The sequence below is a fragment of the Cupressus sempervirens genome, chromosome 3 (assembly GCF_028749045.1).
Source record: "Cupressus sempervirens isolate cs-2001-9-10 chromosome 3, ASM2874904v1, whole genome shotgun sequence".
Taxonomy (NCBI): Eukaryota; Viridiplantae; Streptophyta; class Pinopsida; order Cupressales; family Cupressaceae; genus Cupressus; species Cupressus sempervirens.
The window spans coordinates 131,085,642-131,104,217 of NC_143120.1; the positions used below are offsets into that span (position 1 = coordinate 131,085,642).

At 35.3% G+C, this 18,576-nt stretch overlaps 1 protein-coding gene across 2 annotated transcripts in view; it reads right to left on the reverse strand.

The window, feature by feature from the left end:
- Positions 1 to 18,576, reverse strand: part of LOC149565109 (alpha-glucan water dikinase, chloroplastic-like) — a 180,777-nt gene that overhangs the window by 98,361 nt on the left and 63,840 nt on the right. For both annotated transcript variants that reach the window (XM_089818652.1, XM_089818653.1), the window contains exons 11-19: positions 16,643 to 16,777; positions 14,804 to 14,966; positions 14,638 to 14,727; positions 14,343 to 14,528; positions 10,312 to 10,374; positions 10,151 to 10,213; positions 9,902 to 9,961; positions 9,591 to 9,743; positions 9,355 to 9,438 (exon numbers count right to left, since the gene is read on the reverse strand). In XM_089818652.1, the coding sequence (XP_089674778.1) occupies positions 9,355 to 9,438; positions 9,591 to 9,743; positions 9,902 to 9,961; positions 10,151 to 10,213; positions 10,312 to 10,374; positions 14,343 to 14,528; positions 14,638 to 14,727; positions 14,804 to 14,966; positions 16,643 to 16,777 (997 nt within the window). The remainder of the gene's footprint in view (positions 1 to 9,354; positions 9,439 to 9,590; positions 9,744 to 9,901; positions 9,962 to 10,150; positions 10,214 to 10,311; positions 10,375 to 14,342; positions 14,529 to 14,637; positions 14,728 to 14,803; positions 14,967 to 16,642; positions 16,778 to 18,576) is intronic.

Consider the following 18,576-nt stretch of genomic DNA (forward strand, 5'->3'; position numbering starts at 1 on the left):
ACAAGCAAGGGAGAAGGAAAGTGGAGCACATGCGAAGGACCCGATGCTGCTAGCCCTCACATCCGGACGACATCCGACGGTTGTCAAGGTGGAAATTCTGGGAACTATTTTGACAGACACAATTGTGGACGGAGGGTCCGGTGTGAATCTATTACTAGAGGATACCTGGAAGAAGTTGGAACAGCTGACATTGTGGCCACCTACATTCCAATTGCTAACAGAGGACCAACACGGCATTAAACCTCTCGGTGTCCTAATGGCACAACCAATGACGATTGGAACACAGCCATTTCTAGTCGACTTCATCGTCATCCCGCTGAAAAGGAGAGGATACGGCACCATTCTGGGTCGTGGATGGCTCGTGCAAGCAAATGTCAAGCATGACTGGAAGAAAAATACATTATCACTGGAAAGAAAAGGGCAAAAATTCATCATTGATCTGCACACGCAGATGGTGGGTGAGGAAGCACTCTCATTTGATTCCAAAGACAAGGATGAAGGAAAGTAACGAATGGAACTAGATCTGGAAGGAGTCCTACGGTTGGAAGGCGGATCGGTAGACGATGATTTGGATTCAGTGAACAGATTATTTTACTAGCAGATGGAGGATTACGAGCTATTCCGAAGTTGCAACATACTCATGATAGAGGAAGGGCATAGCAGAGACGGATTTCCAAAAGAGTTCATGGAAATAAAAGAAGGGGACGCACCACTAGATGAAACACCAACACATGTATTCGATGAAGGGAAGCCAATCAAATATAATGAAGCCACAATGCAAACCATGAATTTGGAAGATGAGGCCAAACCAAAAAACATACTGGTAGGAGATAACTGGAATTCAGTACTCAAGGCAACAGCATTTAAAATATTTTTGGAATACAAAGATGTATTCGCTTGGACATATAAGGATTTGAAGGGAGTTCCGCCGAAGCTGTGTCTTCACCGCATTCCGTTGGTCGAAGGTGCAGTGCCTATATGCAAGCGACCTTACAGGATGAATAAGAATTACGCGACATGGGTTACAAAAGAAATCAACCAAATGCTAGAGACCGGTATTATTTTTAAGATTCAAACCAGTGAATGGCTGTCGCCCATAGTCATATCCCTGAAGAAGGATACCACCCAAATCAGGATGTGTCGATTTTAGATGCCTCAATGTAGTAACAATCAAGGATCCCTTTTTGATACCATTCACAGACAGCATATTGGAGGAGGTAGCCGGACATGAAATTTACTCATTTATGGATGGGTTCTCAGGATACAATCAAATTTGCATAGCAGAAGAGGATAAACTTAAAACAACATTTGTGGTAGAAGGAAAGGTGTATGCATACAACCAAATGTCATTTGGCCTGTGCAATGCATCGGCTACGTTCCAGCGGATCATACTGCACATATTCGACAAGATGTCTGTTGGTAACTTCAAAGTGTTCTTATATGATTGGTTTGTATTTAGCACCGAGGACAAACATTTGACGGTGTTGGGAAAATGCATGGAGAGATGTTCGAGGGCACGACTAGCTTTAAATTCAAAAAAATGTCGGTTCATGGTTCCGCAGGGAAAATTGTTGGGACATATAGTTTGCAAGGAAGGATTGAAAATGGATCCAGACAAAGTCAGGGTGATACTAGAAATGCAACCATCCATGAATGTAACGAAGGTGAAGTCTTACCTCGGACACATAGGCTATTATAGAAGGTTCATCAAAAACTTTGCCAAAGTATCATACCCGCTAGACAAATTAACATGCAAAAAAGAACCGTTCAGATGGGAGAAAGAACAAGATGAATCATTTGAAGGGTTGAAGGTACGCTTGACCACAGTACCTACTTTGGCGTATCCGGATTGGAACAAAGAATTTCATGTTCACGTTGATGCATCTAACCATGCAATAGGCACAACCTTGGCACAAACAGATAACCACAAACTCAATCACCTAGTGTACTTCGCCAGTCGACTACTATCTAAGGCAGAGAAAAATTACAGTACAACGGAACGAGAAGCATTGGGCATGGTTTATGCAGTACAGAAGTTCCGACACTACTTGCTAGCAACACCATTCGTGTTCTATGTCGACCATCAAGCTCTATTGTACCTGGTAAATAAACCTATCATCGAAGAAAGAATCAGCCAGTGGTTACTTTTGCTGCAGAAGAATAATAAATACTTATGTACATATAAATATAAAAATGAAATGGCATCAATAAATTATAATAACGTAATTTAATGATGTAAACCCATTGATATACTTACATAAACGTATATAAGTATATAAATAAATGACAATTATAATCTTTTCAACTTCTTTTTTATTTTATTTTTCTTCCCTCTCTTTCCATAATCAATTTAATACTTGGAATTTGAATGGTTTAAAGTCTTCAACCCGATGGAAGATAAGAAGTCACGGCTAGATTTTTAAATAGAAGCCGTGAAGGGAGTCAGACACCACTGTCCACAATCTCACCTTCTTTTCTACCACTGTTTACAAACTTTTTGCTTTAATAGCCCAAGTTCTACTTCATCACAGTATTTTTTTTTTACATCAGCCAGCACCCTGCAAATACTAGTTCGAACCTTGATCAGATTGTGTGAATATAACTGAGCCGAGCAAGTATTCCGGCAAGATTACTGAGGTTAGGCACTGAAGTGATGTCTTAAGAGACGAAAGGGTGCTGATCAGAATTCAAGTTCTCCAAACCATACATATCAGGTCATGAAATACCTTCCTACATTTTCTTTTCTTTTCTTTGTTTGAATGCAAGATCTACTGCAGCCGTCTAGGCATAGGAGTCCTTTCTTTAAGACTGAGATCATAATATGTAACTTGTTGACTATTTCCTGTGAGTTATATTGAGTTTCCCATATTTATTTTCATTGTATCCTGAACCATCATTAAATAAGTCGAGTGGTAACTTTGAAAAAGGAGTCTCATAATGTTGTAAGAACCTTCATGAACAATACTAATATCAATAGCAAGAATTATGCTGTCTCAAACTATGATAAAGATATTAAGAGCAGAATGCTCATCTAATGCACTTGGGAATCACCGGCAATGAAGCCACAAAATGGTGAAGGGGTGAAAAGGGGCAGAACACTCATAAATTTCTAATGCACTTGGGACTCACTGGCGGGTAGCCATGAAATGGTGAAGAGGTGGAATAAATCTGCAAGAAAACAAAAAAGTAATTAGAGAAGAATAACTTAAAAGAAATATGCTCAATAGCTCTTTCTTATTCTTGTAATAAAACCTATTGTCAAGTCGAGCAGTGGTGATCGGCTCGATGAACCCATCAGAAATCCTTGGTCAAGGTAGTTTATAGGCATGTTTGCCATCTAATGATCACTTGATATCAGTAGCGCCAGTTATGTAAGCATGTCCATTTCATAACTGAGCAGACACTCAAAACACCAAGATGCTCAGGTGGCTGGACTGAAGAACATCCCAAGCCCGATCCCAAGGTAGGAGGGCCATTGTAATTTGATAGAATGTGAAGGGATAAGTATGGTCCGAGGTTGGGAGGTTAAGCCTATGTCAATGTTTCTCCTCTCACCAAAGCCGAGGCTTGCACAACCAACTAAAGATCCTCTGAAAATACTTGTATGTTTATTTCCTTCTTTCTTTTCTTGTTAAGCATTTACTTTATTTGTATACAATTATGAATAGTTAATCATTAATCTAGTTATTACAGTTGGTCATGAATACAGTTATGCTAGTTAAACGTTAATCTATTTATTTTAGTTGAATACGAATACAGCAGTGAATAATTAATTGTTGATCTAGTTATTTCAATTGAATGTAATTTCAGTTATTTTATGTTAACAGTTAAAAGCAGTTAATGTCATGTGAAAAGGATTCGGTTATCTATATAAATCTTTGGAGTTTTAGTTTAAACCGTCTTTAATTTTGATATGAAAATCCGTTTGTTACAAATATATTAATTATATTTATGAATAAACATTCCTCTTGGCTATTTATCATACAAATACAAGAGGTCGCTGCCATTTGAAAAACACATACCAAACATTATGTCAGTGTCATTACAAATGCAGCGATCCTGATGAAAACCAACATGGTATCAGAGCAGGTTCTTTCCCAAGCCAGTGAAGTTTCAAACACATTTTGTTGAGGTACTAAATAGGATGCATTAGAAAACCGAAAGACTTATCAATGATGCATAATAACAGATGATAACAGTGAACATTTTTATCATTAGAGATTCATCTATGTGAAGAGGGAATGGTTCATCAGCAGAAAATATTATGTTCTATGGTTGGAAATGGAGGATTCATCACTGAAGGCTCCACACTAGATCTGCACATACCATTTGTCAGTCAGCATTACAATCAGAGAACGCAAGAGGCCCTTATTCAGAGTGTAACTCACAATGCTTGCATCCGGAAATGGAAAGAAAGAATAAGTTTTAGATTATTCAACTTAGTAATTAATGAATTGTGAAGGAAGTCAAATATAACCAACATTTCATAGATAACTAACAAATTAAGTTGACACCTGTATACAAACAAATTTGGTTTTGCTCGGGACTCATAATATATTCAAAGATTAATTTCATAGTTGCAAAACGAGATATACACATGCAAATCCTGGCAAGAACTGGAACTACTGTAACTAGAACTCTTTTGAAGTCCGACATCAGAAGGAATATATGGCCAGCCTTAGGAAAGTACTGAATGGATGTCACCGTATATAAAATGTTGTAAATAACTTTATTTCAGAACATCAAATAGGAACAAGAAAGATTCAGCAGCAAGTGCAGTCCAATATAACTATTCGATGAAAGCTTTGAGTTGGGTCTATAAAAACCTCACTAATCATAAAAAAAAATTCAATGCAGCTCGTAATAAGTAATGATCAGAGTTTCATTTGGAATTGGATGTAGCAGTGGAACAGTTTAAATGTAGGGACAAAGAAAAATTAGTGCTTCAAATTCCTTCCAAGGTGCACAGTGAAACCTGATGAAGCATCAAGAACAATTCAAAGTCCCGATGATTAATATATTCATTCAGAAGTGTGCAGATATAACGAAGACTGAATACCATAGTGATTTTATAAGTTTGAGTATGCTAAGACATCATGAGTCCCAATTATCATTAATTTGAAATGAACGGAAACAACGTTATGAGGAACATATGATGACTAAGTCAGGCTGTTAAGATAAATTGTTAATAACCACTCCTAAATATTTCTTAAATATATCAATAGTCGACATGTTTAAAGAGAAACTAATAACAATGTTGTCAAGAGGTGATGAGTAAAGTGCTAAACCAATGATTATCATTTACTAAGAGTAGTAATTGATAAAAAATAACTAAATTATAAGGGTGATAAGTGAGTGAATACTTCAAAAGAAAAACATATGTTGTCATGTTTATAAATCTGATATATATGTATAAAAAAATTATGTGTGAAGGCTGTGGAGTGTATATAATAACTAGAATGTATATTCAAGTCTATCAAGCCATATAGAGACAACTAAATAAGAATGGATTAAATAAAAATTGAAGCTTAGGTCATAAGGGACCTATAAGAGGATAGAGAGAACAAATTTTGAAACCATTAGAGTCATATCATAGAAGATGAAACTATATCATGCAAATCTATTTATAGTTGCGTAATCTAGTATGTAAAGTAGATTCCTGATAAAGAGGAACTCTCTTAGACTTGAGCACAAAAGGAAACCATTCCCAAATCCTAAGGGGATTCATCATTCTGGCATCATCCTTTGACTACAAGAGAAGTATTTTCTGATTATATCTTGAGAACTAACTTTATTTATTTTTGTAGTCATTATTTATATTTCTATAAGAGCTATGCACCTTGATCTTTTCCTCCGAGAATGTTATTGCAGGAAGAGGGAGATTGAAATTCAGAGGGAGCTTGACATTTCATTAGAGGCAACCTTGAAAGAAAGGGATTGGATAGAGGATATGATTCAGTCGACCTTCAATGATCTCAGTCATATTGATTCAGAGAGAGTAAACCATGTTGAGATGGATTCTCTAGTAATCAATAAATTGTAGGAGTTAAGAGGACTATGATTCATTAATATACCTCGTAACTATGTGATTTAATGGGCCTACCCCCTATGTACATCATTAGGAAGTGACAACTTCCAAATTATATCACTTGTATTTGCAAAAGTTATTGAAAGGTCACAATCTTACACTAATTTAATTTTCTATTATGGTGGATATCTTACGATGTCTATGCAGATCATGATCGATTATACTTTGCATGGTGGATGTTTATATGGTAAGAATTTTGAGAATGCATGCTCACATACCTTATTTAAAAAAATTATTTTTAAGTACAAGGTGAATGTCATGCGACTTGATGTTTTGGAGGCCATTACTCATAGTACTTGGTGAATATCTTGCATCTCAGCATTCTAGAAGGCCATTACTCAGAGTATTTGGTGAATATCATTGATACTCTAGGAGACCAATACTTATGATATCAGATGTGATATCAAACCTTATTTGAGTATTTGGTGAATATCATTGATATTCTGGGACACCAATACTCATGATATCAAATGTGATATCAAACATTTTTGAGTACTTGGTGAATATCATGTGTTGATATTCTGGGAGACCAATGCTCATGATATCAGATGTGATATCAAACCTTTTGAGTACTTGGTGAATATCTTGTGTTGATATTCTGGAAGACCAATACTCATGATATCAAAATAATGAAAATATTCTGATCAAAGATTTCCTTTGTGTCATTCCTAGCATTACCAATGGTGTAATATATGCCTTGTGTTTATCCTCCCTAGCTAAGAGGGAGTGTTGATGTTTGGTAGCTTTGGTAGTGTTGATGAAGCAATTTGGGAAGACTGGCTATAATAATTGTTCAAGGCTTGATAATGTTGAGTATCAAGAGATATTTTCTCATTATCAACAGATATTGATGAAGTGCACAAGATAAGCATGCTAAGGTGGCACCCATTCACCTTCAACCAGTCAAATAATACCAAATGTTCCAATGGAAGAGCTCAATAATGTTATATCCAGATTTATTCATTTTGTCAAAAGGAAGAGTCAAAGGAAATTATCTTCTAAGAATATTTTTGGTAAACCCACGGGGCATTCTATCATCGGTCCACTGATTAGTGCCCTCTTCTATAAGCTTCTACTTGACCAATTTTTTTATTGGCACTTCAAAGCAATGTAATTTTCCCCATTAGCCTGCAAGGTGGTGCCCAACTGTAATTGGCTAGCATTTAATGCTTGAAGTAGTTAGGTAAGTTAGGGCTTTGTTGGCATAATTTTGGCCCTAGATTTTGAGTCAAACATGGACCTTCATTGTATTGGAACTACTATAAAAGGCCTACAAAATTACTTGTTACTTGTGTTGCTTTGGAGTATTTCATGGTTTCTATATTTCCTCACTTAGATTAGATTTCATTTCATGTAGTGTTTAATTGAATGGAAGACATTTTGGGGGCATCTTTGGTGAACTCTATTAGACCAAATCACTAGTTGCTTGTTAATTGTAAGTTTGTCTTCGTGGTTAAACAACATATTTATGAGCTTTACTTTCATTACTTCTTGCACATTAATATGCATCAATGGATGGTGTTGATGGAATGGTAGTAGCTTGAACACCTTACATTTACCTTAGGAGATCGCACTAACTTGGTTGACATCAATGACTAAACTAAGTCTAGTAGTCACAAATGCATTCATCATCTCCTGCATTCTAGGAGTAGAAGAGCTTCCTAAACTCTTTCCCTTTGCAATTTGTTTGGTTGGAAGTACTTGAAGTGGCCGATATCCATTGAATGAATAGTGTAAGTCCCTTTGTGATAACCAGCATATCACATCATTAGAACTGAGTGAGTCCACAATAAGAAGGAACCTTGAGGCTGTCTCATTTGATCACACAGTCTAGATGCATTGTTTAGCATATGGGCATCCTTATTCAAGAGAGAGTTGAATATTTGGTGCTTCATTTGGAATACTAAGTATTGGATTCACCATGTTGTGGTGGCAGTAGACTCACATCAACACGTACCTAACAAAAAGTGATAGCGATAAAGAAGAGGAACCTTACCCAAGGAATCAAAACAAATTTATCCACATGTATGATAAAAACAAGAAGAAGAGTGTGGCTGTAAGAAGTTTTTTTACACATACAGCGACAATACTTCATCCAATGAGCGTGGCTAGGATAATTAGGAGGAAATGCTATCAATATAATGTGAAGTTGAAGGAATACCATAGGAAATAATGACAGAAACCAAATTTCCACATATGAGGATCAAACCTAATCTTGAAGATGGTGTTGAAAATAACTTATAAGAACTTTACCATGCCATAGATGAAAAAGAGACTTAGGAAGAAGGTTCTAAAATACAAGGACCTATTTCAAGAATAGTTTACAATGACCAGATCTTTTGACGAATTGGAAAAGGCAATCATGAATTTGAAAGTTCAAATTGAGGAAGCAAGGAAAATAGAGGAAGAAATCAGATCACAATTAAAAGTGAAAGAAGAAACAAGTGAACAACTAGAATCTGAAATAGTTCTTGCACGAATGAATTAGACAAAACAACCATCAAGATGAACACAAGTCTCAAGTTTGAAAAAAGCTCCAAAATTCTAGGAGATATTAATAATAGGCAAAGACCAACATCAGACAAAACAGGACAATGTCAAGAAGAAAAAAAAGAACGCAAAGGAAGAAGAATCCAAAGTGTCATTAAGAGAGATTAACAAAGAGAAGTCGAGGGGTTATGTTCATGCGCTCAAAAAATCTTTCAAAGGAGCATGTATTCAATCAAAGAAAAATCTTGTTGCCCCAAAACCAAGCACCCCCCAAAGAAACAAGAAGAATACATCAAGCCTTCCCTCCCAAAAAGACAAGTGCAAATGACCAAGTTCCATCATTCCTTCATTGGTTATTGTTGCACATGCAATTACTTTAGTCATAAAGAAATTAATTGTAGAGCTCATATACAGAATTCTGACTGGAACAAGAGAAAGAATATCATCAAGTTGGATAATAGGAGTTACAATTCTTTTTCTCTCTAACCTTACAATGTTGAATGCTAGAGATGCAACAATTATGGGCACACAATACATTTTTATAAAACCATATACATAAATCCTCAAAAGCAAGATGCAATAATTATGGGCACATAACACATTGGATGCTACAGATACAACAATTCTTTTTCTCCCTAACATTACAATGTTGCATGCTACAGATGCAGCAATCATGGGCACACAACACATTGTAGCATAGCAAAGGAAAAATTCACTTCAAGCTGCTAAAAGCCTAAAACCTATGTGTTTTGCACAAATTGATTAAAGATGAGTACCTTTAGGCAATAAATGAACTCCTCGTTATCATCTGTTGATAATGATAAATTTTCAAGCACCAAAACTATAAAATAAACAATATCCTGCACTTGAAAACAACTGCATTGCATCAGACGAGTATAAAATGAAAATGTGCATGTATTAAAATCTAGGAAAGCAATTCAAAAGTAAAATCCTACATGAATTCAAATGTCTCTTTGATCCTTGCAAAATAATATATAAGAAAAGTATTTACCAATGGGAAGACGGTGTTTAGCTCTGCATATCCTCTTTCCATGGCAGTTCTAACTGTTGAGTCAAGAGCAAGATCCAAGAAAATAAGATCCCTAAGCCTTTCATGTGGTCTAAGTAGAGAAGGACGAAGTTCCAACCTCGACTCTACAAGGGCCTGTATAATACTTAAAATCAGATAAATTTTCAATTCTTGAAAGAGATAATATTATAATACCTGGAAAATAATAATAAAACTTCTACAGACATGTCCTTCTACAGACATGTCATGAGCAATGCCCTGGTTTGATAAATGACATGAATCCTACAACTCACCTCGAGAAGCACAACCACCTTCTTGTCTTCAACATGCTCTAGAACACATTTTAGTAGTCCCTGATGATGTCAGTAACCATTGAACATTAGAGCTGTTACTCTATCAGAAATAAATGCCAATGTAAGAAGAATTGATTGCTATAAAAATCAAATTAGAAACAGCTGATTGTCTACAACAATATTAAGATGTAAGATTTTTTTTCATTAATTGAATGCCTCATCCTATAGTAAAATATAAGTAATTATTACTGGCAATCCAGGTGATAAGCCACTGACAGGTTGAACTTGCAATCCACCCATAAAATCATGACCCTATAATAAAATGAAGGGTGATTAGTTAGACAATCCATAAAAAATTATCAGAAAAAGATCATTATAATTCACATTGAAATGCATGTCAAATATATTACCTGTGCCTTATAACCCATGCATGTTGCAATGGCAGACTCAAGGTCTGCTCCAGAGTGGACAGCCTGAAAAGAGTAATATCAATTAAGTCAATCTCGTTCCTACACATACAGATGTGAACATGTTGTAACACAAGAATGTAATGTCCCTTTCTAGATGATAGCGATCTGTGAGCCCCACTTATCTATCTATGAGGAAGCAGTGGTGAATGGAGTTTGTAATATTGTATGTGTGAAGAATAAGTACAAGTAGCTACAAGAATAAGTACAATATATGTATTGTATTGCATTCCTGGAAGATAAAAGGGAGATTCTTATTTTTAAGGATATTCCTATTTTTTACAAGGTGAGAACAAGCTTTGTGTGGCTTTGATGATTCCCCTATATGTGTTATATTCTACCCTGGTTCCCTTCAGTGTAATCCAGAGTCATATTGGAGACTTTAACAGCTGATGTAAGGTGTTACCCCAAATCTGAACCAATTTATGGATTAATTCTCAAGTCGAGATTTCAAACAATATATCAAACACTTGTTATAGACCAAACAGTATGTCCAATTCAACAACCACCTGTGCACTTTCCATCATTCAACAAACAGTTCGTGGATTGGTTTTGGTGAAGAGTTCTCTGATTTTCTAAGTTTTGAATGATGTTGAAATTTATTAAATCACATACAACATTCATTACAGGGATGGTAAATAAAAGGGTTGATTGAATCTAATAACAGGTAAAGAATTAATCACTCCAAGTTCTCCAACCTTCAAAAAATTATCAAGCCAAGCATTTGCTTTTCATGTTTCTTATTGAATCAAAGATTATAGTGATTCTAGAACACAATTCCAGTAGTCCTCAGATTTTTATATATTTAGTTATTTATTGGGTCCGGATACATGGTACTTTTCACAAAATAGAGATGGAAACATGTTTCAAAATTATTGATAAACTCAAATACAAGAGTAATGAAATGGATTGCTAACCTGTTTAAATAGTTACAGAAACCTGAAAAGAACAGGCACAAGGAACTCAGTCGCCAAGTATGAAATTGATTCATAAAAAGTGTATATCTCAACATCAAATCAATTTACAGAGTGTACTGCATGACCCAATTTCTACAGCTGCATCATGTATTTTTTGGTATCCCATCATTGCTCAGAGCTCTGTCCAAACAGGGCAATCAAATCTCTGAAGTTCAAAACTTCACACAGTACTGTTAATAACTTAATACACACGCCAATACTCCCAATCAAATCTGTAACTTTCAGGAAACTGTACATAACAGAAGCTACAGAAGTTTGAAACAACAATCAGATATAGCAACAGTGGGTAGCAGAAGGGTTGATACACCAGTATGATATCCATTCAATCTTGTATTGTAACTGCACCAAGAAAGAATGACGCATTCCCAAAGTCTCTCATACTTCCAAATAATGCCTATCTATTCCAATTAAAGAACTGTTTGTAGATTAAACCTCATAGGATGGCTATTCCCACTTCAGTGAATGAAAGTACTGAAGTCCTCTGCCTTTTTCATCCCAATTTTTGAACCTCTTTTCTCTTGCAACAACACCCAGCAACCATTAACGTGTAAGAGGAACTGATACATTAGCACAGTCTTGAGAGGTGTAAACACCATTGTGAAGGTCCTTACTCTGCATAAGGAAAGACATGATATTTTTCAATACACTACTCACTCCACTCTGCCCAAACTAACGTATTGTCTGGTTTTAGTCAAGCTCCAAGTTGATATGGCTTTTAATTTGATGTTAAGAGGTGCAAACACCATTGTGAAGGTCCTTACTCTGCATAAGGAAAGACATGATATTTTACAATACACTGCTCACTACACTCTGCCCAAACTAAACTATAGTCTGGTTTTCATCAAGCTCCAAGTTGATATGGCTTTTAATTTGATGTTGAGAAATTATAGGTCATTCTGATAACTTCTATGGTGCGCCAACATATAAATATCACCTCACAATTAAATATATGAACTAATAGGGGCCTTGTACTAAATATGGCTGCTATATATACCCTAGCAGATATTAAAGAAAGCTTCCCAACACTAGTAAGACTTGAAGCATCATTTTATTAAAAAAAAATGCTTCAAGTATCTCAGGTGACACACACCAAGGAGTCAACCCAATGAGGAAGAATGCTTTGTCTACCAGCGGCAGAGAGCATGCTCACAAGGAGATATTCTCACTCTGGCACTCAAATATTCAGGCGGACTCAAATATTCAGTCGTCCGCTGTAAAGATCATGTGCCTTGACATTAATATTGGAGCTCTCATCCTTAGGATTATTTTCATCCAGTAGCCAAGTATTTTCATATATTTAAACCACAAAACATACATACTGCAAATACAAAGTGAGATATTAAAATAATTTCTCCATAAAAAATTATTGTGGGTTTTGTACGATTTTTTGCTTCATTTTGTAAAACGGTTTTACCATTTTTGCTAAAAAAAGAAGTTTTCTATTATGATCTGAGTCTCAGATATTGCACTGGATTTTGATTAATTTTAATCCTCAGTAGTCATGTCTACTTTTGATCGATTTTCCTCCTCAAAAATCATTTTTAGAGGGTTTTAACTTTTTACCCATTTTTCCCAGGAAAAAATGACGTGGCAATCTTGGATAAACAACCTAGATTCTCTATTTTTTGGCTTTGTCAATATTGTTGTTTGCCTCTTAAAAAATCACGAAAATGACATTCCTTGCGAAGGTCTATGTGGTTTTAAAGGTCTCAATCTAAGGTTGATGCCACACTATATCACAATATGGAGCATGCCTAGGCTGTTGCCTTGGGACCCTGCCAGAGGCGTCTTCCCTTGACCCCGCTAGGGGTACTGTCTCCAATCCCTCATTGCTCTCATTTGATTTCCGCAAAAACTTTAAGTCCAAGATTTCAAAGTTCACATTCAATTATTTTATAAGTAGTTGTTTACAATATAGTTATCAATTTGGAATTTTTTTCCTAAGGTTACTTGATGTTTCATTGTCATTGGAAGACTTTTTCTTTTGGGAGGATAAAGACGTTTATTATGTTTCCATAATATTGGTACTCTCTATGTATTTATTGCTTGATGCCTTCAAGTAGTTATAAGTGTCAGTTGTTTGACAATTGTGTTCCTATTAGCAATCACTGGATCCTTTGAATATATTGTGCATTGTCAAGGAAAGCAATATGATCTAGAGGGATTGGTGTAGTTTTAGTGTCACCAATAGACTAAATCCTCCATGATCAACTGCAAAGCAACAAGAAGATTTCCATGAAAAGGCAATAAGAGAAAAATAATGCTTGATTATAGGAACAATGGAATTCATTCATATTGAACAGACAAAATGTACGTATGATACCCTACTTATATAGGCAAGGTTGATAGGTTCAATTAGACAAAATTATGATGTGTCTTAAATTATGACCATTTAAATCAGATGCATAACAGTATGAATTCAACTCCATGAAAGTTTTGATTTCTCAATATGATATTCCTTAGGTGCATAGGTCTCTTGTTTGGAAATCCTGAATGGATGATCAGTAATCTGATAATCCCCTAGTACAGGTATCATCTGCAATAACTCTAGCATCACTATTTTTTGATACTGTATATGTCCCAAATTGTGTAAGACTTTAACAATAGCCAATGATTTGAAAATTATATCAAATTTGTCTGGTTCAACATTGTAAACTTCCAAAGAATAGACCTCTATATAATTGACCAAAAACAAAGGAGTAAAGCTTGACCCTATGAACTAACAGTAAACTACTAAGGTTCTTAAAAAGAGAAAAAATCCAAATGAAAACAAAAAAATATTGAAGAGACAATCCATGTGAAGGCAACAAAAACCTCCAATGCCAATGGTTTAAGGATTAATCCACTAAATGGAGATAACATTGGTTCAACTGTGTTCTTGCTAAGAGCACAGCTACTAGGACTGTTATTAATTGTTCACTAAGAGAATATTATGATGAAGACTTTAATAACTGCAGAGCGTTTGAAGGTATAACATATTTCACACTTATAACTAACCTTCAATGTTCTCATATATGCCGTCAAGTCACGGATAAGACCTTCCTTCTGATCACTCCTTAGAGATGGCTCAGACACAATTGGGCGATCATAGCTAGCAAGTCTCTCTTTTGTCACACCATTTTTGTTCAATGTTTTCCAATATATATCTCTGTTGAAGCCACTTTTGATATAATCAAGAAGAGCCTGAAAATATGCAACATCTCTGTTACTTTTATGAATATACTTTCCACACTTATCAACATATATACAGATTATTAGTTGTTCATCTAAAACAATGATTTTTTGCACCAACCTGGCAAATAACTACATCATCTGGACTTGTGTTATTATGCAATTTTTGGTGCCATTCTTCCATCATGCCTCCCTTGCAGTCATTATTACGCTGCATAATTCAACAATATCAGTTATCAAGTATTTCTTACCTTTTCTAAAAACATTAGAGAATAATGAAACATTACCTGTATCACCAAGATTTCATCTCGAATGCGTTGTCCAACATCACCTTCACCTCCACGACCAACTGTTGACATAATGAGTCGAATAACTTCTCGATTTTCTGGTTGATCTTGAAAAATTCTTTGTAACAAATTTGTAAGCTTGTCTTGTGCTGCACTGATCTCACTGCATTAGAACATAGTGAACAACAGTTATCAGTCTTGCATCTATACTTTTTAAAGAACAATGCTATACATCATATAAATGCAAGACAGTCTATTCCCATACTGACTGGCAAATTGAAGTTTATCATAATAATCAACTCTTCTTCTCATGACTGAAATCCAAATAACAATATAAGAAACCATGCAAAACAAATTCTCTACTCATTCTGGAAACAACCTTGCAAATAAGAGAGGACAAACTAAGGAGTCATAATTTCTGAATATCTCATCAATTGGAAAAACTTGCCTCGGGAGGATGCAAGATGGGAAGGAGAAGAGATTCTTATTCATCCTAGTCTAGAAATGATTGAGGACAAGCATTGTTTGGGTGAGGAGGACTGTAAAGTCCCCAAATCAAGCCATGAGAATTAATTTTGCATTTGCTGTCCTTTCCCTCGATTACCAAAAGAAAGAGGACTTAGAGCACCATTGGGTAACTGTTAAGAGTCTTTGTCTTGCTACGTACTCTATTCTTAAATTTTTGGCATTTCCCCTTTTGAGTTAAATGACTTAAGAGACATGTACTTTAAGTAATTTTTATATTGAAAAATAAAGAGCCTATTCATTCAATCTTGAAGGTTTATTTGGAGCAGTATATTGGGCTTCCTATATATAGACAGTTGAGATTAGATCATTCCTTTGGGAGTCATTATATAACATATTAGGTTCTCTTCGAGCTACTTATGTGATTACATTTTTTTCTACTGTTGCTGCAATGTATTGGCTTGAGGCTTGAAACCCTTAGTAAACGTGGTTTTGGAGAGAGATACGAGCTCCTCTGAGTTAGTAGGGTGTGTTTTGGTGGAAGGACTTTGGTTTGCAATGCCCTAGCAAATCATTTCCAGAGCTTCCTATTCATATCAGTAAGGACAAGTGTGTAGTGTTGGTGAGACCTAGCACTGATTTTCTGAGGGTTTTGGCAAGGTGACTAGGTTTTTAAAGGTATATTCTCAGGTTTTTAGGTACAAACCGGTACATTTCTGGTTACACTCCTCTCAAGAAAAATAAGAAAAATGATTTATGCTGTTTATAAAATTTCTGGGCATATTTAGTGTGTGTTTTTTACTTCTAATAGTCAAAGATTTCTCTTAAGTCATAGAAAACCCCGAAAGTTATTGTGAGCATAATTTGAGTTTGTTTAAGGGTCATCTATTGACAAGTTTCACAATTTTCTATTGCATATTAGTGGAGATATAGTTGTTTTTCCATTATCCCTATTTGGGGATATTACACAATTGGACATAGTACAACAAATTTTTTGAAGTTAAATTGTACTAACATAACAAGGTTTTATGACTGAACCGGGGATATTTAGATGCTGAATAGTAACATTAATATTGTAATTTGTTGTCATCCTGTACTGCAATTCTAAATGTTGTCATACCAGTTGCTGGTTTTTTTTATGGGACTGAAGTTCAACAGTCTTTCACTAGGCACCTATCTGTGACTGTATTACAAAATTACCTAAAGAAATTCTAATAACTCAATGAAACTCGCTTATAAGGAAAGATGCACTTGCCAGGGTATGCAGTGTTATACTATGTCAATTTGTTACTCTTCTAGTTGATTTTCAAAGTGTTACAGAAACATAATAACATATAATCATAAAAAGAACAGCAACAGTGGATTATATTATACCGTGGTTTCACATTGTAGTTCTTGTTCCATGTAAGTTGTCTGGTTGCCATGAATCTCATCCAAACAAGGATGCCAGCAAGGCCAAGCTTTCCTTCACATCTAGCTCTTTCTGTCAACTCTGCTGCAATATTGAACCTGCAAGACGGAAAATATATATAATTCTCAAGCATTATAAGTTAAGAGACATAGGAGTCATGCAATCAAGAGAAACACATTACTATGTTTCAAGGGTTGAAAAGGGTAAGCTACTGCCTCTGTGCTTTGTATAGCTAAATATAACAACACGTTAAAATAGAATGTAGCTAGGCAAGACGATTGATTTTTTAAACACATTTTTTCATTAGAAACTACAATTATAGATGCCGTTTGTTAAATTTTATATAGGAATTTTTTCTGTCTGCCAAAAGCAAACAAATTCACATTTGTAGCTTCCCAAGTCCAAATATCACACCACATCATAACTAACATAAAAATCAGCCACTTGTCAATAAAAGCATAGACACCAACTCACTTCAATAGTTACTTTTCCCAAAGATTGAGTAGTACTAGTTTTGAATAAGAGGTTAACAGGGCTGATTGTGGGGACTGCAGCGGGAGGGATTGATGGCTACAGCAATACACTCAACTAGAATATGACTGCTAGTCTTTGAGATGAATAACTGTTAATCAACTTATTACCAGACTAATTAGTCATGCAATTTACATAGAGGCATGAACCACACTATAAAGTAGTTTTATCCAAAAGGATGCTTATAATCTTTAAGGGATGAGATCATGATAAATAGGTCAAGATGCATTAAAGTTCAGCACTACTAATAGTTTGTAATGTGAAATGTCAAACAAAAAAGATCTCACTGAATTGTTTATACTTGTGATGTATACTGTGAATGATTTCCATGCTACTTTATATGGTCTAACTTCCTTGAACATTATAATTATCCATCTACCAGTGGTATGGATGGACAACTCTTGTCTTTTATGTAATTCATTCTAGCACTCAATTTATGGACTATGAAGAGTGTTACCAAAAAATATGCAGCCTGTAGCTGTCCCCTATGTTACCGGTTCAGATTCGGGGGATGAGTTCAGATACAAGAACACAGTACATGGGTAAGTGAATTTTTTTCCCATTATGGTTCACACAGGTATGCGCGCGCGCGTGTGCGTGTGTGTACAAAACTAAGAGAACCATACAAGAATTGTTAAAACTAAATAATGGTTATCCATCAATATATTAATTGTCTGTATAAAGTTGGTTATCACTGTCGAGTGGTTGTAAACTTGTAAGTATTGGTTAGTTGAGGGTTTTGTTTCTCTTGGCAATGTGAATTTTTTTCCCATTACGGTTCACACAAGTATGCATGTATATATATATATATACAAAACTAAGAGAACCATACAAGAATTGTTAAAACTAAATAATGGTTATCCATCAATATATTAATTGTTTGTATAAAGTTGGTTATCACTCTCAGGTGGTTGTAAGTATTGGTTAGTTGAGGGTTTTGTTTCTCTTGGCAACCATCAGGTCCATTAAATATGTTGTGTAGCACCAAAAAAAAGATTATTATGTATAAGGACGAACTGTCATCCTTGACCGACCATTTTTGGTCTTCTTCTTTGTAATGAATTCATGAACGAATAGATATAAATTTTCCTCCCATATCTGGTACACATTGTCAACTATATTATTATTCTATTTGTGTAATTTACCAGGTATAGCAGTAAACATTAGGTGTTATTACCATAAAATGTTCGGGTCAGCATTGTGTGATTCATGCCCTTAAATCCCAAAAAAGGCCAGAACAAGCAAAAAGATGGTCAAGAGTCAAGTCCAAGCAATCAAACAATCTTTGACGATTGTAGAACAAATAGAATAAAGGAGAAAATTATGAGAACATTTGAAGAAAATCTAGTCGAAGCCCTACTATATA